The sequence below is a fragment of the Syngnathus acus genome, chromosome 16 (assembly GCF_901709675.1).
Source record: "Syngnathus acus chromosome 16, fSynAcu1.2, whole genome shotgun sequence".
Taxonomy (NCBI): Eukaryota; Metazoa; Chordata; class Actinopteri; order Syngnathiformes; family Syngnathidae; genus Syngnathus; species Syngnathus acus.
In genome coordinates, this window is record NC_051101.1 from 2,595,371 (window position 1) to 2,623,264 (window position 27,894).

The window sequence follows — 27,894 nt, forward strand, 5'->3', positions numbered from 1 at the left end:
CAGAGAGAAAAGAAGGAGGCGAACAGATGGCGAGCACAAGATGGATTGGGTCGGCTAACGGGCAGATGTTTATGGGCCATTATTTACAAGCTCTTTAATCTGGGCTATTTCCTTGCCCTTGGCAATGGATGGCTCGGCAGCTCGCTCTGCCTGAACCCGAACTCACCGATGACGCCGGTCAACCATCTCCCTGAGCCGACTTGTCACCAAGTAGCAACTAGCTCCTTGCCATTTTGATTTTTACCTAATCCTGCTAATTACAACTTGCAACATTGCTAACTATCTTGCAAACTGCGGTTTTCATTTTCCATATTCCCGCTACTCACCTACTAGCTCATATGCCAAATACCTAGCTAATTGTCATTTTCATTGTGTGTCAAGCTACTCACCTACTAGCTAATTTGCCAAATAACTAGCTGATTGCCACTTTCATTTTGTGTCACACCGTTCATCATCATTCAGCTAACTTGCTAACTAACTAGCTAAGTGCCCTTTTCATTCGTTCTCGTCTATTGTTGGTAAACGACGCTGAGGTTGGAGGTGAGGAACATGGGACCGTCCCCAGCTTTGATTTCCATCCATCACTGATTAAAATTCCCCCCACTGCCTTCATTCTTTCTTACTGACATGGTGACCTTAACCCCCGGGACCTCGGCGCGGAGGGGGTCATTTAACCTTGAACCCAATTACAAGATAAGGTTACTTAAGCGTGACCCTCCATTTAACGGCTGAGGCTCAGAGAGACGAGGGGGTGGGAGGGGAGAGAAAAAAAGCTGACGTGCCTCTCGGTCAATTCACCTCGGCCATAAAAAAACACAGCGGCTGGGCCACCGCCGCTTCGATTTCTCATGCAAAGTGCCACTCGGCAATTTGGCGTCCTGATAAGATGGCCGCCGCTTTGCCAGGTGCTTGGACTTGCATGAATTTGTTTTTATTAAGTATCTGACTCATTATCAATACCAGGTTGCGATTAAAAAGGTTGCGTTCAAGCGAGCTGATGTCGTTGGCTGCTCGGGTCATCATTTACCGCCCGGGACCGTTTGAAATCCGAAACACATGGACAACGCTAAATTGTGAAAATGCATCAACTGTGTTTATCATTTTTTTTGTGCAGTAACTGTTTTCCATCCATTCAAACTTTTTCTGCACTCACTTTCACACACAGGCAATTTAGTGCCTTCAATGCTAATTTCTTTCTCATTTATTTCCCTGAATAGGCTGCGCGTTAATCCTTTCACTATAGATTCATTTAAGACATGTTAGTCAAGATTAGTCCGAGAGCTTTTGTCAAACTGTAATCATAAAAAAAAATAAAAAAAATAATTCAAAAAGTAATTTGAGGGCAAACAATGACCTCCTTCATGTTAGTGGCTGGCTTCAAATAAAGTGGCCAATCTTGCCAAATAAGACAAGTGGAGCGTTTAAAAAAGAATTGATTTTAAAAAACGGTTGAGAAGAGGCTAAAAATAAATAGCTCGTCCCAATAGAGTCACCAGATTCCACCACAACCTGGGTCAAAGCGATGACAAAAGATCAGCTGAGTGCTAAGAAGAGAGCACGTGTGAGTGTCAATTTGCACGTGTGTGCGTGTGTGTTGGGGGCTTCGGTGGTTCTGGAGCTGGCAAGCAAGAGAATGACTCTGCTCCGGCCGTGGCTCCCCGACCGCCCGCTGAACCTGCCTCTGAACTCCAGGTGAACCCACAACTGGACAAGGATCTCCACTCGTGCATCTTCCCGCAAGCCATCAACCGCCGTCACAAGCATGACAAGTGCGTTTGCACGCTAGCAAAAGCCAATCAAATATATTTCAAGGCAAAAATTTAGCATTTTGTCTAATGGCAGTCTGAAAAGACACAGTTTGGCTCATGGCGTTGATGGCGCCATTTGGAGCGCTTCCACCAATTTCCACAAATGGGCAAAGCATAGCGCATGTACTCTCTGGTCTAAAAGGGAAAAGGTCGTGAAGGTCATCAAGCTAAGTGAAGTTCAATTCTTTTGACTCTTGGACAACATGCTCCTCTGCGTTTTCCCTGCAGTAGAAAACACCAGAGAAACGTGAGTCAAACCGCTGCTATTTGTAACCTCCCTCGTCATCCCAACCCCCCTTGTTTAATCCATCTGTCTGTCAGCTCAACACGAGACAGAACCCGACCCATTAGGCTCGGCGCTGACCTGTCCGTGACCCATCCCTGCACTCTGCCTTTCCTCCTCACTGGCTTGGGGGGTAGGGAGAATAGATAAAACGCTAACGCAACTACTGTTACTGCAGCAAAGGGTGTGATATTGTGTTTGTGCGTGCGTGTGTGTTTGTGCGTGCAGTGTTGTAGCAGTGGTGTTGCACAGGTCCCCTGGGGCCCCAAGCAAGAAGGTAGTGAGGGGCCTTATAAGAGGAGGGGTTTATCAGAGCGCCTCATTGTCCTTTGCGTGAACTATTATAAAGCACATATAGTACTTCTTAGTGATCCTAATTTGAATGAATGAATGATAGTGTTCAGTTCTCGATGCTAGTAAATGTTGGGGCTAATCGCGCTTTAATAATGTCATGGTGACAGTGACACTGCTGTGGCATGTACAGTTAAAACAAATCCAAGTTTTACAAGAAAAAAAATCAATATGGCTACTAAACTTGGCAAATGGAAAGTGCTAGCCTTCCACTGACCGGCTGCACGATGTGTGTTTACAGTACACAGAAATGAAAAACTTCTGATATAACAAAAGTTGTTGACTTAGCATAGCTTATAAGTTTGGCAGTTTGGTCATTTTAAAAACTCATTCAAGTATTGAAAAAAACAAAAAATATTTACTAAATATTATTAAAATTTTAATTTATTTTAAAAGAAGTCTAAGAGTAATTACTAAAAGTATTCATTCAAACGTGACATCTTTATTTACTCTGTCTTCAGAACGTTATTGTAACATTATACGGTTTTGTCATTATTATTGCGGGCCGAACTGCCGTCTTTCATGATATGAAATGATCAGGTCGAGAGGGGTTGGGGGGAGGTTGTTCATACTCGGCATATGGCGCACACACTGTACCACACACGCACGCGCATCATCATCGTCGGCAATTAGCGCAGCTGTGACCTCACACGTCCGGGTCAGCGCTTCGCAGCGGAACGAAACAAAAAGCAAAGTTGTCCCGGAATCCGCGCTCCCAATTAGCGAGGGCGCTGAGTGGCGCGGCGCACAATGGCGCAGGTGAGAAGTTGGACGGGTCCGGGCGTCGCGCTTGGGACCGGCACAAAGGGAGGACAAGGCAGGACCCGCGACGTGGGAGACTGACTGAAATGTAACAGTGTGGAAATTAGGTTCACTTTTTGTGCCACGGGAGCAATCTGTACTCTGTGGAAAAAAAATGTTTCACACTCCATCCCATATAACCACAAATTCTGACCTCATCCTGAACTAACTTTATCCCAAATCTGAATCCATGCCCCAATCCCATTTACCAAAAGCCAGAAAAAAAGTTTTACCTAAAACCTGAACCTGTACACAAATCCAAACCTGGAATTGAACCCTAAGCCTATTCTAACTTTCATTTTTGCTGCTTAGTGATGAAGACAAGCATTTTATTTTTCTGAGATGATTTGTTTTATCAAGCAAATCGGACGCATCTATGGCTGTAAATCATATGCCAACTTTTATTTTGTTTGTTTTCCTGCAGAGAAACGACAACGTCATGTTCAAGTTGTCATGGTTGCTATTTGTTGGCTCGTTACACTTTGCTGCCAAAGCAAAACACTCAATAAAGCCCGCCGGCCGTGTGAACATGACTTAGTGGGTCAAACGCAGCCTGCGGACAACACAGATGCATTAGTGACTGTGTGTGTGTGTGTGTGTGCGTGTGTGTGTGCATGCGTGCGCAGAAGGCACTAAAAATAAACCATTTGAAATATTTAACTTAGTGACCCAGAAAGGCGCCCCAGCGTAATGGTATGTTTGCACAAGCCGAGCGCCACAGCCATGATATGATGAAGCCGCTGCGACGTTCTCGTCGCCTTGCCAGTAACACGTCAAATCTGCAAAGAAACTAAACATCCAAATGGCCGAAGGGAAAATAAAAAACATCGTTATAAAATCAGCACAATTATAACGTCTGATTTTGGTACATAGGACAGCGTTTCGCTTCCAAAAAGATTTAACTTTTAAAATTAATTATAAAATGTATGAAGGCCTTCGGGGCGGCTTGGTGGCGCACTGGTTAGCACATCCGCCTCACAGTTAGGACGGTGCGGGTTCGATTCCACCTGTGTGGAGTTTGCATGTTCTGCCCGTGCCCGCGTGGGTTTTCTCCGAGCACTCCGGTTTCCTCCCACATCCCAAAAACATGCTCGGTAGGCCGATTGAGCACTCGGTGTGAGTGTGGATGGTTGTTCGTCTCTGTGTACCCTGTGATTGGCTGGCTATCGGTTCAGGGTGTCCCCCGCCTACTGCCCGATGACTGCTGGGATGGGCTCCAGCATGGCCACGACCCCCGTGGGGACAAAGCGGTACTGAAAATGGATGGATGGATGAAGGTCTTTGGCACACATGCCCTCTCGGCAGCGCCCAAAGCTAATATGCTAAACGGCTAACGTGCTGTCTGGTGGTCCTGCAGAGTCCTGGAAGAAACAGCTGTACTTCTGCCGTCAACAGGCTGCTGTCATGCTATGAAACATTCATTTTCTTCCGAGTGTCGTCCCGCCCTTGCAGGAGAGTCGCATCGGTCGCCGACCCACCTGCCCGTTCTGCTCCCATCTCGGCCTCCTCCCTCGCTTCTGTGGAAATTGCTGTGCGAGGAAAATGTATATCATTTCCCCCCCCTTATAAATCCTTCAAGAGGGCCCGACTGCAATGTATGGCAACGGCATCAATATTGATGTGGGACAAAGTTTCCACCGAAGCTGGTCGCTCATCAATATTGATGCGCCCCTCAACCCCCAATGCCAATGCCGTCTGGCGTGGGGGCTGAGCGGCCCCTCGTGTTGCTTGAAAATGGACGTGGACACGAATCATGGTCGGTTGGATGGAATGTGAGGAATTGACGTCTTCGGGTTTTCAGGTTCAAGAAAAAAAAGATGACAAGGCTTAAACAAGGCGTCTTCAAAGCCGAAGCCTTGTTTGAAACCACGTGCCAGTTTCAAAGAGTGACACGCAAGCAGAGTCCGTGTGAGCAACCAAATTTTATTGAAGCCTTTCCAAGGTTTGAGCACCGCCACGGACCAGCAAAAACGACGACGGCGCCAGTCTTGAGCTTCACCGATTGGCCAAGAGCGCCGGTTGCACATGTGACCCGAGCTTGTGGGAGGGGGGCCGAGTCGGAACAAGTCCTGAGCTATGTTGCGCTCACAAGTCCCGGCGGAAGAAGAGAGTCAAGACGACAGAAATGAGCCTTGTGAGCTTTGTCCAAGGTTTGCGATACATTTCGCCACGTTTTGTTTCATTTCCTTAATCCCTGTCATAACAGGTAACGGCAGATTATGGCACAGTCATAAAATAATTGTGACAAAGTTTCTTTTTGTTCTAAGGCAAGTTCAGCTAGTTGCAGAACCCCCCCCCCCCCCCATAAGAAACAGAAGCCCCCCCCAAAAAAAAGTTGAACAGTGCTCACCCCTGGTCAGGGCCAATCAAGAGTTTGCCATGAAATGAAACAGACTCACTCTCCCATTCTTGCGGGTGGACAATTTGGAGTCTTCAGTGACGTTTTGGAATGCGAGTGTTGAAAACCCACATGTGAACTGAACTCAAAAGAAACAAGGCAGGTGTGTGAACCACTAGTCCACCGTGATTCCCCAAATTGGACCCCCATAGAAAACTTGCACATCTCACTTTGGCAGGATACATTTTTTTCCCCCCATGCCCATCAAGTCACCCCGTTTTTGAACCTGAGCTTTGTGGCCACACCCATAACCTCGCCCCCCAAAACCCAGCGGAAGCCCGCTATGCTATGGACGCTACACTGTACATACGGACACTATTGTGACTTTTCTCCAGGTATAAACACACGATAAAAGTTTTGCAAAAAGGTCCGAGAAAAAAGACGTTTTTGGCGTTTGTCCTTTTTTCCGCGTCATGGCTTGTGGTCGGGGCGAGCGCCAGGCGTCCGGTCAGCGTCCCTCAGGGCCCGCCGTCGTTGTAGTGCAGCGAGACGGGGCGCTCGCGCTGCACGGCGGCGGGCACGTAGGGCCAGTTGTAGCCCGAGCCCGACAGCAGCATGTCGCGCAGCAGCGTCTCGATGGGCGTCTTGCCCACCAGCCGCACAAAGAAGAGCTGCTCGATGACGGGCGACGACACGATGCGCAGCGACGGCAACCGCAGCAGCAGCCGGCCGAAGCGGTTGGGCTGGCTCGGGTACTGGTTGCGCACGTACTCCTCCAGGGCGCACTGCGATTTCTCCTGGATGCTCTCCACGTGGCCCGCGTCCGACAGGCCCATCGCGTCTGCAACGGAAAAGTCGGCAAAGGTTTTGTTGCGTACAACTTCGGGAAGAGCGAAGCTTGGCCACACAAGCGGGAACTTTCACCTCTTCCCTCCCCCACTGCACAGCTGAGAGAGGTGCGGGTGGTGGTGGGAGGAGGAGGGGGGGGGGGGTACGTTGCGGGCTACACTTTTCACACTCTCTGTGTCGGGGGGAAAGCACGAGGGATTTGGCGCTGTGTGAAGTCCAAACAAAGACGCTTTTTTTTCCTCCCTCTCTCTCTTTTTGCCCGTGACCTCTGCATGAACCCTCGTGTTTCTTCCATTGCTTGGTTTGAACCTGTCAGCTTGCATCGAGGCTCCTTTTTGTCACGACGCCCTTTGATGTAACCCCCCCCACAAAAAAAAACGTAGCGTGTCAAGCTGTGTGAATTGCTGCTTTACTTCTCTGTCCAGCAGAGGACAGCTGGACTGCTTTTTGGGGGGGGGGGGTCGTCTGTGCGTGTCGGGCGGCCATGTTCGTGACAAAGCGGTGGAGATTAGTCAAGCTGTCCTCCGCTGCCCAGAAAAGCGGCTTCGCGTGCCGAAGCGACAGCTCTGCGGGCACTCTGTCGTTGCTGTGCCAAGCGGCCTGGCGCGGCCGAGGCCTTTTATCAGAACCGGCGTCTCGGCTACAACGACCGACCGCTACCGTGCTTGTTAAGTCACCCTTTCGCCAAAATGAAGGTGAATTACTAGGGTGATTATTGATTCAAAAAAATAGATGAAAATATCTGGAGCGCAAACCAACATTTGTATTGTCTTCCCAAGAAATCCCACCTGTGGACAATTTCAAGTCTTCAATGAACCTTACATGGAGAAGCAGGACTGCTTGCCAGTCAAAGACAGAAGGCATTTGATTGTGTGTGTGCGTCACATGGCACACTGAGGGCTACAGGGGGTTACCATGTAGGTCACGGCCGCGCTGTGGCCAATCCGCCGCTATACATAATTTAACTGGCAAGAGAGGGGCGGGGGTTACTCAATAAGAAATGGGATCATGGAGGAGGCAAAAGATCCACACTGCATGGTGTGGGGGTGAGGAGGGGCGGAGGAGGGGAGGGTCTGTTAAGTTGTTCACATCATGATCTCCCAGCGAGGTGTCTGGTTTGCGACAGCACGTTGGAGGCGACGGGGGCAAAACGCCCGTCGTCATCAGCGTCAAAGCAGCCCGTAGAAAACGCGGCCTAACGTTTAGCCAGTAAATCGAGTTTTGCTTTTGCTGTACTTGCTCGGAGCTTATTACGCAAATCAAGTTATGTGCCCGCTCTCTCAATAGAGGAAACATGCCAAGAGCTACCAAGAACAAACAAAAGGGGTAATCAGAAAATATACAAGACATATATTTGATATATTTTGACATTTAGTATAAATGCACTATTGCATAAAAATCAAGATTGCCCTTTGTATAATAAAATAATGTAATATGTGTTCTTAATTCTACCGCCTCCCAATAAGCCACATATCTCAATTTTTGGAATTAATTGAGGAAATATAAGGTTTCCAATTATGCAAGGCTTAATCGTGTGCAACTATTGCAGTGAGAGCCATTTGTAATATTTTGAGTTGTCAAGCAAATGCTAGATTTTATCCCAGCGCAGCGGAGGAATATTTTTGGAGTAGCTACCTTCTAATTCCCAACTTTAGTAAGAAAGTGAAAATGGAAATTTATAACTTTGCTTTTGGTGGGGGCGAGCTAAAGGAAAACAAGCAGACGGATGCACTCACCGGACGTGAAGAGCACGATGGACTTGAGGCAGGAGTACTCAGCCGTGTCCACCTGCAGCGCCTTGAGCTTCTCCACCTGCTCCTGGAAGACGCGGATGTGGTCCATGAAGGCCACCACGCGCTCGGCCGACATGGGCGAGGCGTGCAGGCCGGCCGCCGCCAGCAGGGGCGCCACGTGCAGCGGCATGGAGCACTGCGCCGCATTCAGCACAAACAGCTCGCTCCACGACATGCGCAACAACGCCACCTAGGAGCAGGCCACCGCATTACAGTCAAACCCGAAAAACACAAAAATTGAGAAAATGCAGATAGACTTGAAAAACAGAAGAGAACGAAAAAATTGGGTGCGCACCTGATCCATGAGCTGGAGGTCGGGAAAGAATGGGATGTTCTTGGCCCATTCCACGGCGCTGAAGAGCAGGCGGGCAGCCAGCTCGCAGATGTTCTCGATGCCCATCAGGTTGTTGCCCTGCATGCACTGGGCGCCGTAGCGCGACGTGGGGTAGGGCTCGGCGCGCAGCAGCAGCGAGATGAACCCCGACAGGTAGGGCTGGCCATTGTACGGGTCGGCGCCGTTGCTCAGGTACTGGCCCGGGCTGCTCTGGGAGTTGGACGTGCGTCCCCGTTGGACGGCTAAGAGACAAACAGCACGTATGCTTGGTCAGATTCAGACAGAGCAGCAATTTTGCAAGCCTGTTTCAAAGTGGATTGATGAGCCAGCGGCAAACATGGCAAAGCCTTGGCGTCAATCTCTTAAAATAATGCCCATAGTCATATTTGGACATTTTTGGGGTCTTAAACCTCTCCTGTCTTGACAATACTTGTCAAATATTCTTTGTCCTCTGCATAGAGCAACTCATTTGCCGCCTTGACACGCTCTACTAGCAACTCTCTCCATATGTTCAGTGCTCACGTTGATGCTGATGATGGCAAGTGTTTGGAAAACACCTGTTCAATGCGCTCGTGTTACACAAACACACACGTGGTGGAGTCGGGGGATAGGGGGGTGCGGTTCTGAAGAGCAGCTGCACAAAGTGAGGACGACGTGTCGAGAGCGCGGCAGCGATGCTTTTAAACTTCTTGGAAGGAGAGGTTTCCTGGTGGTGGAGCGTCGGCCACCGCCACCTTCCAGGAACTAAAGGGCACCTCCCGTCCGAACCAGGACAAGGTCCCACTTTAAAGGATCCTATGGAAGGACGGGACTTTGAATTAACAGCTTCAAAGTGATGTCAACACTAGTTTGGCTTGCAAGAACAAGATCACAAGTAAGCTTTTGGCTATCTTACAACGTGACCGTCAAATAACAGCCAGAAAAGGCCATTAAGTAGTAAAGACACACACACGCACGCAAACCAGGAGGCCGAAATGGAAAACACGAGCGAAATCATCAAAGCAGTTTCCCTAGAAAAAAAAAAAACAAAGACAAAGGATTTAAAACCATGCCAATAATTTCTAAGGCCACAGCAGTATAAAGCACTAAAAAGTATAAAGACTCCAGCGCAGAAATGATGAATGGCTAGAAAAGCTAACGAGCTAAATGTGTTGGGAAATATTGACTTGTTCTCCAATTACTACCTGATCACAGCTTTTTGTTTAATGGATGCTATGGCTAAAATGATTAATCAAATAATGGACAATTATAGCAGAGTCAAACCAAAAGTCAGAAAGTCAACAAAAGGGCAACACACGATTTGCGTCACGAGGGGGGGGCCCAAATCCCCCAACCCCCCTGCCATGACGCTCCCCCATTTGGACTTTGGGCCCGGCTGTGTCTGCTCTGCATGTTTTAGTTTTGGTTGACCTATATTGCGCACCGCTGTTGGCTCAATATGGGTCAGGCATGGGAGGCAACGGGTGTGTATCCCGCTGCGCACGTCGCTTCAATTTGGGGAAGTCGCCATGAACGCATTCCCACATACTGTACATCGTCGACGATCATTCCAATCATTCCTTTTGTTTGTTTGCGTTTCTCACTTTTGTAGTCCAAGAAGACATGAGCATGCAAACGGCTAAACATTAACTCCTTGCTCAAACAACGGAGGAACAACACAGAAAGGCCGAGCTCAAGAGGAGCGGAAGCCGGAAAAAAAAAATGCCAGAGGTGCTCAGAGCTCAATTTGGTCACTTTTAAATGTCAAGTGTGAGCAAATAAAACAACACGCGCCTGGTGAGTCTCGCTGGGTAATGAAAAAGCAGCAAAGTGACAGCCTGGCAGGGGAAAGCACCCGACACGCTAACTTCAGCACCCGGGGGAACCTTGGTCAGTCTGCTCCGGAGATATCCGGTCATCAGGCCTCCATCTCAGATTCTGGCTTTGTGGTCCTGCTATTTAGCAGATTATTTTGTGCAGTGTGTAACTATTGTATTGTTTTGACCCTTGTTGATTTTTATGTAATTCCATTGCAGACCACTAGATGGTGACACCATAAATTGGAAAGCGGAATGAAAACAGGAAGAAACATTTCAAACACTAGTCACGTCATCCTCTTCAATCCTATACCGCCGACTGTACATTGAATTTGTGATGTAAATTTTTATTGATGTATACGTCAAATGATAAATTTGTTAATTTAGCAAATCCCGACAGTGGTCGAGTAAAACGTTTGTTCTGCTTCCCATCTTGTCGTCAATTTTATGATTCATGATTTATGATGAGGAGAAGCAAGATCAATCTCCGTGCAAAGAGGTCATTAAGCCTTTAGCGTGTCGACTGGAAACGGAATCAAACGCTGGTACGAACCTACGCGCTAATTAATTAAACAGACAAAATGTGTCGTGCTCTGCAGCTGACGTTGGCCGTTTTCATCCGGCCGGCTGCCCTGCGGGATTTCAAAACAAGCAAAACATTCCTGGAAGATCACGAGCACTGAAAGGAGACTTGGAATCATTCCTCTTTCATTCCGCTTGAAGCTTAGCAATGGAGACAAGGATTTTGTTGGTTTGATGTCATCTTCTTAATTCACGAGATCATCGAAGAATCGACTTGAACTTTGTCAAGTGAGACGAAGAAACACTGCGGGTCGTTTGTTTGCCGCGGCGCTCCAATATACCGTGAATGTTGCCATGAAATAATCATGGGGCCGCGCTCCAATATTTATGTTGAGGTGGTTTGTTTTGCACGCGAGCAGGCGAAAAGCGTGCTTCCTGTTCAGCGACACATCCATTTCTGCTCAAGGCCGCAGCAGTGCACAGACAGCTACTGTTGGTAAACATGACTTGGGACGGAAAAGAGGATTTGAGGACAGACTTTAATCCCGCTGACCTCAAACGCATCAGGCCAGCAAAAAAGGAAAAACACTTCCCACTAGATACATTTAAAGTATTTCTGAAGTTATGACTGATCAATTAGAATAGTTGAAAATCAAATTTTAGAAAATTGTGTGTGTGCGTGCGTGCGTGTGTGTGTGCGTGAGTATATCTATCAGGATGGCAAATGCTGATTTGCCAATATGACTATAACTTTTTAAATGATTTTTAAATACTGTAATGTAATGGCAAATCCTAAAAGCTCCCCAAATAATTCAGAGAATATATATATATGTATATATATATATATATATATATATACACATACATACACACATGTATGTATGTGTGTGTGTGTGTGTGTATGTATGTATGTATAAATATATATATATATATATATATATATATATATATATACATATATATATATATAAAAATTATAATTTTAAAATATTTATAATTTTTGGATTGACTTGATAATTTGACAAGCGTTTCTGGCGAGAATCCTCCTCGTGTGGGAGGATGAGGGCCTAAATGCAGAGCGCCCCCCACCACACACACACACATACTTAATGTAACCATATTATTATTATTATTACTATGATACATTTTTAATTGCATGCTTTAATAACAGTCCTACAATACTGCATTAGGGTTTTTGTCAGTGGAAATATACAGATTAAGGTATTCTTTTTTTAGTCCTAGTCTTTTCTGGTTCACTTCAGGGCTCCCATTCAACTTTTGGATCACATGACCAATTTTCTTGTCTTTTTCTTTCTACGAAAGCGCGCAGATGATCAGGCGATTTCCTCAGGGACGAGCGTGACCGAGGTCGTGTGTCTTGTGGGCCATCAACAAGAGCCGCACACAACGAGTGAGCAAACGCAGCGCGTGACCTGGAAAACAGGAGGGAGCATCTCAGGTGACGCCTTGCTTGCCGTTGGAGGAAAAATAAAAAGGAGGCTGCTGTCTCTTTAAGAGGCGCTTCCGAGGTGTCCCGGAGTGACCCGTGCAACCTCTCGGTGTGAAACCGCCGGCCCTGGAGCCTTATACACCCCCCTCAGCTCATTTTGGGCCGCAAACATGGAGCGGTTCTGTTTTACAGCGCGTATCCGAAGGTGGCAGCAAGCTGGAGTATTCGAAAAAACACGGGTACTCGCACCAACGTGCAAACGCCAAGGCCGGAGTTAGCAAAGTGCACTCCGCCGCCGCTACTTCCCACGACTTCTGAGAAGAGTCGTTGGTGTCAAGGAGGCACGGCCGAGATGTTTGTACGTCAGGGTGAAGCCAAGTTTACCCTGGGTCGTTAGTGGAAGTGACAGGAAAAACTCAGTGCTTTGTTTTTAACCAAGTTGTTCATTTTGAAGGGCCCTGTTGTTTTCAAATTTGAATGTCGTGCTACAATAAGGTGGCATGATTAAACCTATAGACGCGAGGAAGACGGCAAAAGAGTGACGATTAATAACAGTTTGGAATTAGAGGGGTGTTTGGAGGCAACTCTCCCTTTTCAGCCAGCAACACGTTTGCTGCTGCTCTGCTTTTGGCAGCAAGTGACCCGTTGTTAATACAACACAATAGTAGCAATGTAGCAGCAAATGCAGCAGCCATGAGGAGGCAGCGTCCCCCGGGAAAAAGTGTCCTAAAAAAAACATAATGGCAAGGATTGCCTGACTGGCTATTTCCATTTTCTTTCCTATGAAATTTTGTGGACATATTTGTCCTTAAGATACATTCACGAGAGTGGAACTGACATTTTTTTCCTTTGAAAACTATTAAAATGTACTCAAGTGTAATACAGCCTTAAAGTAACCACTACAAAAAAATACTTTATATTAACTTATGGCACTTTTAACAAATACCAACAAAGGTTTTATTTTCTTTAATACCAAAAGCCTTTATCTAATGGTTGGGATGTTCCTTGATGGTTTTAAAAAGAAAATGCTCTCTTTTAATAAATACACAGTTCAAAGGTTGCTTGCATGTTTGTCTTTTTCCCCAGGGCATGCAAAAATTGTAAATATTACGAAGGGCAGCAAATGTAACTTTGGTGCATGGGCACTTTTACTCGGGCTCTACAGCATGTCAAGCTGGCATCTATAAGCAAACTCCACTATTTGCTTTCTTGACTTGCTCGTCTGATTGTACGGGTGTGTCAAGGTGGAAAGACGAAAAGATGAAAAGGGAGAGAAAGGAAAAACGAAAGCGCGAGTGAGGGAGGCAGGGGTGTCCTGACCTTCTCTGCGCATGCCGACTTTGAGGCACTTCTTGAGGCGGCAGTACTGGCACTGGTTGCGGTGGTGCTGGTCGATGGGGCAGTCGCGGTTGCCGCGGCAGCTGTAGGACAGGTTCCGGCGCACGGAGCGCTTGAAGAAGCTCTTGCAGCCCTCACACGTGAACTGGCCGTAGTGCTTGCCGCTCGACTTGTCGCCGCACACCATGCAGTCCACGTTAGGCAGCTTGTCCCCGGACAGCGCGTCGTTGCCCGGCGTGGATCCGGCGGGCGTCCCGGGCGCGCCGCCGCCACCGCCCGGATCCTGGCCGCACAGCTGCAGCTGAGAGGCCGGCTCGGCAGAAATGCTCTCTGGCCACTGGTTTACTACCATTGCCATGCTATCCCGCGGACACTTTGAAAAGCCCTACAAACGAGCAACAGTGAGGTCGGTTCTGTCCAAAGGCTTGGCTGGATCAAAGTTCACGGGAGGGGCGCCAGCGGCGAGTCATGACCGAGTAGCGTCGGATGATGTCCCAGTGCCGCTGGACGCCGCGCGCCGATCCATAAACGCGCCCTCCTCGTGGAAGGAAGGAGCGTCCCGGGTGGGCCAATAAAGACCAAGAACAAGCCTCACGGCAGCAATGAGAAAAGCCCCAAAGATTCAGGCTCGAGTTCCGCGCATTTCTCATGAACTAGTCCAATCCACGTCCACGTCAGTGCTGTGCGCTCGTCGATGGTGGCCGAGTGCGAGCCGGAGCCACAGCTTCAGTCTGAGCGAGCGAGTCGGTGTTCGCCTGTGTGGTTGTGCGCTCTCTAGCGTGCATTCAAGTAACACAAGGAGGACACAAGACTCGCAAGTCTACGGAGCTCCCACAACAAACGCACGGGCCGCTCGCTGCTGCTGACCCGCCCTCCAGTCACCACGCCCACTCCAGCACAGAAAGCCGTATAAGGGCACGAGCGACTTATAAGGTCACGCTTCACCCCCCCCCCCCCCCCCCCCTGGCAAAGGGGGTCCGCCCCACGGGATTTGAGGGACCCACTGGGCAAGAACTTTGAGTATCGAGTCCATTAGAAAGGAGACCTCACTGTCGATTGACTGGAGTTGATTGGAAAGGTTTTGAATTCGACTAAATTCAATATTTCAAAAGTATAATTAATTCTAAAAATTAGTGGTTTTCCCTGACCTAAAAAAATTCTTGAACTGGTTTTTTTTTGGGGGGGGGGGTATTTGAGGCAACAGAAAGTGAAACAATAAAATTATCTCCTGATATAATTGGCAAATACTTGTTTGATATCTAGTATGCCTTTTTAATTTTTTTCAGGAGAAATATCAAAATGTGCAGGGGGGGCTGTGCAAAATGTTTCATCACTTTTTTGGGGGGAGTCCCCTTCAAGAAGCCAGTTTTGGATACAGGGCATAATAGCGCAACAACAAGTGCACACATGGGCAAACACCAAAAGGCAGCGTCAGCAAATTGGTGGCCATTTGTGATTTGGGGGGCTTTTGGATTGTCTGTAAATGTCATTAGCAAGACCCTGACACACATTTTGACAGACGTGGAGGGAGGAAGGCGAGCACGAGTCTGCTGATCTGGCTTCACATGAAGCTTCTGTTTGTGGAGTACCTGCATGAGCAAACAAAGGCCACAAAGCTGTAAAGGGCCACTTTGGCGGCCCGCGCGTGAAGCTACCCGGAGGCCATGGAGTTGGCCCCACGCTCGGCTTAATTGCTGTCACATGTAACCTTACCTGGCGGCCAATTAGCCCCCGACTCACTATGAGGGGGATTCCACTGACCAAGTGCGCCTCTTGAGGGCTTTGCAGGCCAATCATTAAAGTGAAACTCAAGACGGCTTCTGATCAAGTTGGGCAGAAAAGTAGCTTATTAAATCAGGATAAGCCTGCTTGACTAATGTGTGTGATTCATCCTCACGCTGAGCACAAACACAGAGTCAAGGGTCATATTTGGACGCCCAAATGTCTCCAATGCAAGTATTAGCACTTGCTCAAATATTAACTTGAACCATAAAGCTAACCAGAACCCCGACACTAAAGAAGGGTGGCGAGAAGCACTTTGCCAAGCAAGTCTTGGCCATTTAACCATTTTACAACATCCCACCACCAATCCTTTTCTGGAGAGACTCCTGAAACGTGGGACCACGCAAGATTTTTTGCCAAAGGAAAAAAGTCTTCCATTGGGGCCAGGTGGCCGCGCTTCCTCGGCACGCGCGGCGCCCCGTTTGGCCGGCCCTCCGCGTTTCCTCGCGGCCGACTGGGGTTGATTAAGAGGTTAGCGGCGGCAAGATTTATCTTTTCCTGCTCTGAGGAGGAGGGGGGGGAGCGGGTGGCTTTCCCGGTGTCCCCAGGATTTATTTGGTTATTTGTTTATCTGCCGCTGGCTGCTCCCATCTGCCGACTCAGCGCTGAGGATGCTGGCGAAGGCCCCGGCCAGTCTCCTGACCTGTGACACTTGGCACCAGATGCAGAACACACACACACGCACACACAAGGCTTGTTTTCATATGACAGTTTTTTTTTTGTGGCCTTTGTCCTAATTACTTCTTGACACTTATCCGTATCGCAGATTAGTCAATCGGAATCGAATGTAATCAAAGTTTCTTAACGATAGCCAGCCAGCTAAGTCAAGGCTTACTCTGGTGGCGTTCCTTCGGCCGGATTTGCTCACGTTGCCGTTTGCTGACTGAGCAGCACGGCCGCAGCACGATTCATTTGGCCAGCGGGCCCGCTCCCATCTGCCGACTCAGCGCAGAGGATGCCGGAGAAGGCCCCGGCCAGTCTCCTGACCTGTGACACTTGGCAGCCCAACACCAGCAACCCCCTCCCACCTCCCCCGTCCACAAAAAAAAAAAATGCTTGTTTTCACATGACACATCTTTTTCTTGGGCCCCCATCTAGAGGACTGATGGCGTTTGTCCTAATTGCTTCCTGACACTTGGGATTTATCGCTGTTTATTTCCTGGTTTTGCGTGAAGACTTTGGGGCCGCCTCAGTTAAATCATTTTATGTCGCTGTTGTTTTCTTTCAGCCCATCGCTATCAATTTATTACGCCACCCGGTAGTCTATTTTGACTGGTACTGGCGCCAACGGAACATCCATCTTCTCTACTCTATTTACTCGTCTAATTTGGGATTCTCCGGTTCTTGCTTGGGAATTCTTCGTGTGAGCTTTGCAGGCGCCTTCATCCGGGTGGAAATTTATGCTCGGTAGTGGGTGGCGGCGGCGGCGGCGCTTCTCAAAACACAAGCCGACTAGAATTTAGGGAAAAACAGTCTCCGAGACCAGTTTGACTTGGTAGCATGAAATTTGATAAATGTGCCCATCATGAGTCAAGCCACAAAAAAGTCTTGACGAGCCACGCTGGAAAAGTTACAGGAAGTCGGCCATTTTGGCCTGAAGCTGACAATTCTGGGTCATTTTAGTTGTTTTCTGGGATACATTAAAACTAAACTCATTCAAAGGTTACTTCAAATTTCAAACATTTTTTTTTATAAAAACAAAATTGAAATTAGGTTTGTCTCAAAGTTTGGCTTTGCTTGGTTGTCTTTCGGGCTCGTTCTAGTCATTTTCAGGGGTCGTCCAAAATCAAACTCATCAAATGTTTTTGTCCGGTTGCTTCAAAATTGGAACTCTAAAATCTCCAAAATATCTTGGACATTAATTTCACCTTTGGCTTGTCTGTCAAAAGCAGAACTCAAAATTGCATCAAAATACACAGGAAGTCGGCCATTTTGGTTGCAAGCAACCATTTCAAGGAAATTTTTGGTTGTGTCCAATGATCCGATTGCTAAAAAATTTGAACGACAAAACCTGAACATTTGTTTTTTTTCTTAGTTCATCTGTTGAAGACGGACCCACTAAAAGAACACATTAGGTAGTTTGAATTGGCCGCTTCAGGGTCATTTTGGTCATTTATTGGACATTTGAGTTCAAGACAAGACAAATTTTACAATACAAAATTGTAAAAAAAAAAAGTCATTATTACGTTTTATTCCAGTCTTGTGGCAAAGTTTGATGCCTCTTTAAAAAACTCAGAACTCAAGCAAGTCAACAGGCTCTGGAATGCTTTTGAGTCCCAAATTCCAAGTGTCTTTGAAGGCGTCAGCCGCCGGGCGGCCGTGCGTGCTCTCACACCTCGTGTGGAAGAAGGTTTGTCGGCGGTGCCCCCGCGTGAAGGGGGAAGGCGAGGGGCTGGCTATACAGGGAAAGCTATGTGGCTTGCATGACCTGACATGTCTCTGAAGCCGGAGAGGGTCTCGACCTTTCACCCTGGGCTCCAAAACTAGGAAGATGAAAAAAAGAGGGGGGTGGGCAGGGTTCACCTTTAAACAAGGGCTTCTGTTTCCACCACTCCAGGAATGTCACTCCCATAAAAAAAGATCTGTCTATCTCTCTATCTGGCATGGTAGTGCCTGAGGATTGAACTAAGTCCGATCGCACGTCCGACCGGGGCCGGGAGGAAGTTCATAATCTTTGGACTTGCATTGCTTGGTTAAAGGGCCTCAACGGATTCACATCCAAGAACGTTCTGTTGACATATTGATTTCCCGTGCAGAAAACCACTTGTAGTCTCGACTTGGTCCCTGAGTGAGTGTCAAAGTTGTCCTTCAAGCCAAGTGCGCTTCTGACCCAAGAGCGGCCGGTGCCCCCATGAGGACGTTGATGTTAATGAAAAGGTCAGCCCGCTCTTACAGGGTCTATTCGTGGAAATCCCGGATGAGCACACCAGCGACTAATCGGCGGCTCATTGAGGTTTTCGGACGGTGACGTCAGATTGGATCAGCGTTAATCCTGTCGGCTATGACGTCCACTGTTGGAATTTGCATGCGGGCTGCCGTGAGACGACGATTACCCGTAAAAAGGGAGCAAATAAAGCGGGGCGGGCAAGGCCAGCTGAGGTCACCAAATGATTATTACTCATTTTTTAAATCAGCCTTAAATGCTACTCAGACTAAGCAAAATGGAATTTGGTAGGATTGTCTGTCAAAAGCAGACAGTCAAAAAAATCATATCTGAGAAAACATCGGAGGGCTGCCGTTTTGGTGAGAAGCAGCCTTTTTTTTAATTTTTTTATTTATATTAGCCCGGTTCCACTATGAATTAAACTCGAAAGTCAAGGTACCACAGTGCTGCCCCCGCAGTTTTAAGTAGGTTCAAAAGACTGGACATGGAGCCAACACATGAACACATGAGCCGTCCAAGTGAGCCGTTTGCTGCCTGAGGTGGGGGCGGGCAGGCGGGCTGGCGGCGGGGGCGTCCCTTCACTTAACTCCTCCGCACGTAAACATAGAGCCGCCAACACCCGGGTCGCCGCTAAATGTATGGAGGGGCTGAAAAAAGGCCACATTGCCCTCCCCGCAGTTAAAAACTCAGACGGTGGTCTTTAACACATTCTCCCTCCCAATAAAAAACCTCTGACCAAGCGTTGACCTTTTTTGCGCTCGCCTTCTCTGCCTCGGCCGGCGCGCTAAAGGCAACGACGGTCAGCAGCTGCCGGGAGCTCGGCCGGAGGAGGATAGTGGCGGTGGGGGTTGGGAGAGGTGGGGGGGCTCCAGGGTCAAAGGTGGTCAGAGTACTGGTAAAGTCATCGTAGGGGCTGCGCATTGGTTCCCCCTTCAAAGGCTGCACGGTGACGTCCGTACACCCTTTGGACAACCTTCCCCCTTCATGCACCACCCCCTCCCTCCCTTTGGGCTCTCAGGGGTCAAAACAGGCGAGGGTTAATAAAGTGATACCAGGTGTTGGCCAAAGCGAACCGAACTCACCCCCTCCCCCACCCAAAGTCTCCTTCCCTTCTTGTACTTTTACTTCGGGCCCCATTTCACACCTCCCAATCAGTTTTTGCTCACTTATTGGACCAAGTTATTGGACCAAAGAAGCATCCCAGTTTGTCAACATATTTTTCAGTTTTGGACTCCACCCAATGGTCCTTGAAAATTTTAATTCGAATTGTAACTTTCCACTGCTCAGTGTTCCAGAACAACTTTAGCTGTTATTCGATTAATCGTTTCAGCCCTACAAGTACTTTATAACTGAAAATCCATCCACAGTGAAAAGGGAGAAGGCAACGAGTCAATGATTCCCAATTCAGCCAATTATTTCGTTGGACGATATTAGCCGTTTGTCGATTAATCGTTTCTGCTCTTTCTCATGATTAGCGAGTAGGGAATGAGTCACTGACTCCCAACGTAGCCAGTTTCTTAGTTAGAGCCCAAGGGATATGTGTGTTGCCTTTTGATTAATTGTTTCAGGTCAAGTCAACTAACCCTCATCCGCTGTAGTGATGAAGAAATGAGCCAAAGATTGCAGGCAAGGCAGCGACTGCATTCGGAATCGTTTGTCATTCGCGACGCCCGGAACACTAGAACAGCATTTGGATTTCAACGTTCCAAACGTCTTGTGAGTCTCGACGAGTAGATGCCGATAAGTAGGAGACACACGACGCAGGACACTTGCGCCTCCTTTGAGTGCCGGGCGCTAAATGAAGGGCTCCTAATTAATGCTAATTAACATCACTGACAAGTCGCTGGCCATTAGTCCGGCTAATCCCCCGTTTACGTTTTCCCCTTTTCGCCCAGAACCCCCGCTGGCGGTTTCTCGCCCGCCGCAGAAAGGCCGCATTGTTCGCTGGGGACTCTTGGCATCAAAGATACGAGCCCCCTCTTGGCAAATGAGTGGCCTCCATTATGTGCTGAGCCCGACACTCCAAACAGCCAAAATGAGCTGGCGATGGGAGGGGGGGCGGCATTAGGGGAGGGGGGGGAGCGAAGGGGTCAAGTCCCACGTTTTACTCAGCTTCGGGCGATCCATCAATGACCCGTTTGAGATTGGCGGCCGGGACAACGTGGAGAGAAAAAAGCAGTAGTGGCAAGCAAAGATTTTTTTTGTTTGTTTAACATCATTCACATAAGGAGTAAGGATTAACACAAGATGAATTTAAAAGATTGTAATATGTAGCGCCGAACCATAATTCTTTGGTGACGATAAATGCGTGAAAATGCACAACTCCCAAACCAAAAGAAAAGAACAAATCCATTTGACGGGGCGGGCCCCGGGGCCCGGCATGTTGACAGCCGGAGCGAGCCCAAAGAATCCATTCTTCTTCTTGTGCGGCGGGCACAGGAAGCGGACTCATGCGTCGGCGGCAGCGCGGAGAACAAACGCTTCTCTCAGAGGAGGTCAAAGTGGCAGCCGAGCCGCACAGAACTTTTTTGTGCGAGTGGGTTTACTGTATGCAAATGACGGCAGTCGATAACACGAGCGGCGGCCGCGTGCAAAAGTACCAAGACAACCACAGCAGCAGATTTATTTTAATGGCGCACAGTGGCCACAAAAGATGCTGTGGTAGCATTATAACATTTTATTTTCATTCAATTTAATAAGGATAATTAATAGATTAGTTTTTTGAATTTGTATTTTATGAGGAATTGTATTAGCTTCACTTCAACTTAAAATAACCAACTATTATTTCCTTTATTCGAATGATTTATTCAATTGAATTGTATTTAATATTTAAGACTAAACACAAATAGGTGGCACCCTTGTTAATTGTACGCAATAAAAATCATTTATCAAATTACCTTTGTTCGTTTTATTAAGTTTGAAGCTAAACAAAAAAATTGATTCTGTAGCTGTATTTTTTCACTGATTTGATCAACATGTATTTTTTTATTATGAATTTGCAACAAATTTTAAAAAAAGGTATAATCAGTACATTTACATAATTCGATTTAGTAGTATTTTTAGTGTCAAATTAAATGAAACTGTTCTGCCCTCAGAATTCTTTTCTTGATGTTAGAAAGGTAGGTGTCCTTAAAACTGATTTAAGTGTGTGCGTTATGCTGGGAAGAGTTTTCTGTGTAAGAAAACATACAAAAGCGTTTTTTTGTCGTTCAGAAACGAATCGGAACTTTATTTTGAAATACACCGGAAGTTGTGCATATTTCCGTTAAAGTAACCTGACAACTAATGAGTTTGAGAGACGTTAGGATTACTCGTGCCATCCAGGCGAATCTTTCTCCTCTCCTTATGCTCACGGAAGCAATGGCTTTTTATTCGTTGTGTTTTACACTGGATGGAAATAAAGGGAGCAAGACGCTCTGAATCCTGGCTCAAGTGTTTTATACACGAGTTTGGCTTGCTGATGAACTGTGATAACGTACACGAAGTACCGTTTTTTTCCATGTATAATACGCACCCTAAAAATGGCATGTCAATGCTGGAAAAAAGCCTGTACCCATGTATAATATGCACCCAAATTTTGACTTTTTTTTTTTTTTTAAGTCCCAATGATCGTCACACACGCATCTGGGTGTGGTGAAATTTGTCCTCTGCATTTGACCCATCCCCGTGTAATTTTGATCCATCCCCTGGGGGAGAGGGGGGCAGTGAGCAGCAGCGGCGCCGCGCTCGGGAATCATTTGGTGATCTAACCCCCCAATTCCAACCCTTAATGCTGAGTGCCAAGCAGGGAGGCAATGGGTCCCATTTTTATAGTCTTTGGTATGGTCTTAACTAGGCTGGATGTATTTTTTTGTTGGCGTTGATTTCTCCGACTGCCCATAAAGGCACCACCGCGATCAGTTAGGTTAAAATGAAAAGAGAGGAAAGTGACGTGCGGACATGTGAAAAAGGCGGCTCTGTATGGGAGAGAAGTTGAAGAGGAATAAAAACACCCTTGGAAACCAAAACTTGCCCCTCGTCGTGACTCGGAGCCGCAACAAATGTTTCGGATTTGTGTAGGGTACATTGTGACAGCAAACGAGCAGGTGATCGAGCAAGCGTCTGATACGAGAGCATTGCGTTCGTATGGAGCGTGTTTGAAGTGAACAGCAGAGACGAAAGGAACAAGGCAAAGTGTTGTGAAATAAAATATTACCTGTAATACGTATTTTGTTATTTGCTGATTGTATGTATTAAACTATCACATTCATTGTCAGTCAAGAAGAGAAGAGGACTATTCGCATCGGATCCATAGTGCGCATGCGCAGTGATACTGCCTCCGTATGACGTCCAGTCCGCGATGGAGATTAAAAAACAAACAATATTTGACAATAACACAGGTTTCTGTTCCTGTCTTTGGTAATGTCCCCCTGTCTTTTTGTTCCACGTCTTTGTCGGTCAGTCCTGTTGTTGGTTTTGTGAGAGAGTTATGTTAGTTTACCAAGTCTGTGTTTTGAGTTCCTCCAATGAACCCTGGTTCAAGCTGCACTTGGTCGCCCTCTTCCTTTCCACCCTCCATCCGTGACAAGATTTTCTTCAAAAATTTTTGTACCATGATTTTCTTCAAAAAAATTAAATAAAAAAATAAAAAAATAAAAAATTTAAAAAAAATTGTACCCATGTATAATGCGCACCCCGGATTTTAGGACAATACATTAGTTAAATTTTGCGCATTATACATGAAAAAAAACGGTACATAACGCACAGGGAGATCAGTACAGAAACAATTCAAAAATTATGAGATGTACTAAACGTCTTTTTCCTCATGACCAATCAAGCCAAAAACTCTGCTAAGATTTGACAAGCCTAATCAATAAATCCGAGGTTAAAATGTCACAGTACAGAGTATTTGGGGAGTGGCTCAGTTCATGGCCAGGTTATTGAAAATGAGAGCAAAAGACTCTTGGAAGCAGTAATTTACATTCCAGTTCAACTCGTCCACCGTCAGAATTTGGTGCCCTGGAGGCTCCATTTTTGCCCGTCAGATGCTTGGGAGGTCAAATCCCTTGTTCAAAGAAGACGACGCCACAGAGAACATTCAGGGCGGCGTCAAAGAAGGTGAAAACAGACGTGGCGTGTCACATTGATCATGCCGCCTCAGCTCACATCAAACATCACACCAGCAACGCCGGACAGGAGGGAGGCGGAGATGACAAACGCTGGCTTTGACAAGCCGCGCACTTCCAGCACTCCAAAGCGGGCTACGTTCCACCAAAGTTCAGATCACTGACCTTTTTCAGATTTTGACTTGTGCGTCTTTGGCGCAGTACCACGTTGGGCCACAGCATGGAGGGCAGCACTGAGTTTTACTAGAAGACATGCAGCAAGAAGAAGAGGGCGTCACCTTTAGTGACATAGCTTAGCTCACGGCTACCGACGCGTCCGACCAACTGCTTTTTTTAGGCCTTGGAAAGTAAATACAATAAATTCCAGCACATAGCCACGGCCGGGGTGTTGTGTTGTGTTTGGGGGACAATGCAGACGCAGCTGCGGTCATCAGTCCGGGCTCCCTGGGAGCCGGCGGGGGCCCCGACCATCCCCACCGCCACCCTCCCTTCCCCCGGGGGGCCCCAGAGCACATGTTGCTTAATAACGAGTCACAAAAGGCCAACAATGTCGCCGAGCGGCGTATTTGCCGGCGTGTGAATGTGTTCATTCCCCTTCTGCAAAACGTTTCAAGCGCCAGGACGTTGGATTGATTGATGACGCCGACGCAGCGCTTTGGAGCTCACCAAAGATGCCTTTGTCCTTGCGGATCAATGCAACCTGGCTTCAGTCCGCTTTCAAACTGTTTTTGTTGGCCCCAGCAACTTGCGTGACAAAAAGAACAGTCTTGGGGGTACACCCAACATCATCGCACAGTTTCAACACTTACGGCGTACAAAAAACTTCCACGTTACTCATGAAAACTTTCACAAGTCTAAACAGACAGTTTCTAATTGCTGCAACTTTTAAGCTAAATACCATAAGCCCTTCAATGGCAGTTCACATTATTAGTTAGCATTAAGCTAGCAGGCCTTTTTTTCTAAGAACTGACTTGACTCTTTGTCTTCTTTCTGTAGCAACTTGTGACTTCCTTGATGACCACGCCATCTATTTATGGATTAAACAAAGTGATGAGAACAACATACTGAGTGAGGAGCCTAAGAAGGTGGCAGAGTGTCGTTTTTCTGCAAGGGTCGGGTGCCCGAGTACGGCCAGAATGCTGACAAAAAAAAAAAAAAATCACCTCACGTGCTATTCAACGACAATGGCCCAAAATGGATCTAAGGCATATTCGGAAGCCGCCATAGGCAAACAAAGCGAGGCGTCAAGGTCACCGCGCCGAGGTGTTGCGCTTGCTAATAAACATCAAGAGAAAGTTGCGAATGCTGCGAGGGCTGACGCCATGACAACACGTGCGCACGCTTAGAGAGAAAAAAAAAACCTCAATCACACGCACGGAAAAGCAAAACGGCTGTCACACACATAAAACCGGCACACACAGAGAGCACCTATCCCTCAGGGGGACCTCCCCCACCCTTGAAACCCGATCTGTCGGCATGCAGCGTGGAATTCTCCCAATCGCCCTGACTTTTAACCTTTGACCTTTTTGGCAGTGCAGAGAAGAAGATGAAGTGCCCGAGCTTCTCTCGGCCACCGCACAAAAACTGCCCTGTTCAGGAACCCCCCCCCGAACCATCACATGCTGTTTACTATTTGGGATGTCCATTTTAGGAGGGAAAAAGTTGCATTGTTGGAGGGAAAAAGTCCGATTTTTTTTTCAGAAAACTCCAAATGTTCTGTTGTTGTTTTGGTGGAGAAAGTCACATTTTTTGATGAAAATGGTAAGTAGGGGAAACAATACAGCCTTAAAAAAATCCGAAAAGGTCACAATATTAACTTAATGAAGATGTAAGAGAAGATAAGATGAGTAAAATAGAAAAAGAAGAACAAGTCAGTCAAGAGTAAAACACTAAATATATTTCGGAAAGAAAATCCACAATTGGGTGAATTTTGGAATATTGAGTGGCAGATATATCATTTTGCAAAAAAGACGACAAAAAAAAATCTGGGGTTGAGTTGACTGCAGGTGGGTCAGGAACCCTGCAAAAAAAGGTCAGTGTGACACCCCTATGACAAGCAGGCCCGCAGGGCAAGAGAGCAGAACTCGGCCGCAGTTCCCAGCCAGCCCGGCCCGTTTGCGTCCGACGAAAGCCCGTTTGGCAGCGTTTGTGCATTGTGTGTGGCTGCGCCAGTCATGCTAAGCCTTTGATTGGCCCAGGCACAATGCATGCAGTGTTGCAGCTGTGTGTGAAAAGGTCCGTTATGCCGCGTCAAAGCCGTGCCCGTCGGCCCGTCCGTCCGTCGGTCCGTCCGGGCTTTCGGGCTTCCATTCATGCACGCCGACAAACGGCAGAGTGTCCGGCGAGCATGTGTGACGGCGGCCTCTTGATGGACTTCTTTGTTGGCGTTGGCTGTGAATGTCACCTCCAGTCCTCTTGTGGCCTCGCTGCGCTGCCGGCCCGTAATTGCCATGGCCATGAGCTTGAAATTCTAATGTACAGAGACGGCCAAAGAATGCCGGCAGTGTGCGCACCGCCGTGGCAACAATAGGGCGTTTGATACCAGCTTTTTGTCACGGGGAACAAGCGGGATGTAATTGACTGAGTGATCCATCAAATTCATCTCGAGGCTTCAAGTGCGCTGAATGTAAAATTCAAGTCAAATTATTGACCACAACAAAAATAGGGGCTGACTTGCAACGTGAAATCCAAAATTCAGACAAATTTAGGTAACAAGACCTTGAAACAGGACAAGAGGCTGTTTTCGGGTGTGAAAAAGCATCTCTTGCAAAGTGTCTTTATTTCAAATATTTGCGCTTGGATCACCGTCGCCGACCGCAGACAGAAACATAGAAACATGACAAGACGTGCGCTCTCTGGGTCGCTCGGCCGAGACGAACGGGGCCCGGCTAGCCGCGGGCGGGCTCGCTTGCCACCGTCTTGTCTGGCTAAATAACTCGGGTGCCGTGATGAAGTGCCGTGACATTTTGCCGCTGCCCAGAAGGAAATCATAAGCCGGCCTTTTTTTGTTCATCTGGCGTCATCAGAAGGTCAAATTGTCCAACATTTACTTCATGCCCAAACAGCCATGGAAGACAGAAGATGACAATATATATGTGTCACTTGAACAGCGATTTTGGTTATTGGTGGTACGATATGACCGTATTCTGTATGGAGTCAGCTTGCGCTCAAACACGTCCAAAAATGAACAACATACAAGACGCGTATGTGACAATGCAGCAAAGTCTTGCCGTGATGGCCATTTCAAAACCTAATTACAAGCAAATCCAGGAAATTCCTTCCCGCGGATCGCTCTAAACAAAGCATTACTTATGCATGGCTTGACCGGTGATACGTGACCCCTCCCCTCTCGGACAACAACCCCCCGCACCCTGACCCGCCCCGTGCCGAACCCCGAGCCTCCTGGAGGGTGTTAAAACCTGTCGCTGGCCTCCCCGGGGAATGCTGGGAAAGGAAGGCCTCCACATCTGTCCTCCGCCTCGGGCCCTGGGGAGAGTGGGAACGTGACATTCCTCCATTCGCAGCAAGACCAGCGAGAGGACGCGCAAGAAAGACAACGGCAGACAGAAAAAAAAAAAGACCAAGAGAAAAGAATCTAGTCATAACGTGAGAAACTGATCTCATCAATTAAGATCAATTCAATTAATTCTAATAATATTCTTTTAATAATTACATTTTTATTAAATGGCTTGTTTCTTTTAAGAGCAGTTGTCAATTGTTTCTGTTCTATTGGGAGATGATTTTGCTCCAGTTACATAATTACCTTCCTCAATTTTGCAGTTTCCACTTTTTGCTTTCAAAAATGTGACCCCATCAAATCTTGTTGTTTTTGGCAGACAAGGTGACAGAAATTAAGGGACATTCTGAGATTTTTTTTCTCGCCTGTTGTTGCTGTCTGTTTACAAAAAGTCTTCGCATTTCAGATTTTCCTGTGATGTCATTATTGTTATTTGTGGTAATACCTTTTAGAGGTTTTAGATTTTAGAGATGACTTTTTGACAGTGGAAGTTTTTTTTACTTTTTATCATCGGAGGATGGATGGAGGCTTTCCGTCTTCATCTTGTTGTTCTTTGACTTCTTCTTCGTCTTCCACTCTGTGGTGATCTTCTTGTTCTTCCGAAGCTATCCATCACGCCTCCAAATGCCCCGAAGGAGGATAGCAGGCACCCCAGGCCATCCGTTAAAAGCCGAGGAGGAGGAGGAGGTGCCGGTGGAGCTGTGATCTTTAGCGCAAAGTGCCCTCCGTGGCCCCACCTCCCGCAAAGGCAGCAGGGAAAGTGATTAGGAGTCTCTCCTCCCTGCTTGTCCATTTTCACACGCATGCTCTGGCGAGACTTTTCTGGCCCTCTGCGAGTAAGGCTCGATGCTCTTCCGCTCACAATATTTTTTCAAATGAATGCCAAAATGATGTCGAAAGGCTTGAGGAGGTGAGCTGCGGGAAACGAGCTCCTGACATCGGC

General features: G+C 47.3%; 1 protein-coding gene across 1 annotated transcript; it reads right to left on the bottom strand.

Moving 5' to 3' along the window:
- Nucleotides 1-5,146: 5,146 nt before the first annotated feature.
- nr2f5 (nuclear receptor subfamily 2, group F, member 5) lies at nt 5,147-14,545 on the bottom strand. The gene is made up of 4 exons (XM_037273346.1): nt 13,646-14,545; nt 8,519-8,799; nt 8,167-8,413; nt 5,147-6,422 (listed from the first exon to the last, which is right to left on the bottom strand). The coding sequence occupies exons 1-4, from the start codon at nt 14,019-14,021 to the stop codon at nt 6,100-6,102; spliced, it is 1,227 nt and encodes a 408-aa protein (XP_037129241.1). The 5' UTR covers nt 14,022-14,545; the 3' UTR covers nt 5,147-6,099.
- Between the last annotated feature and the right edge of the window lie 13,349 nt (nt 14,546-27,894).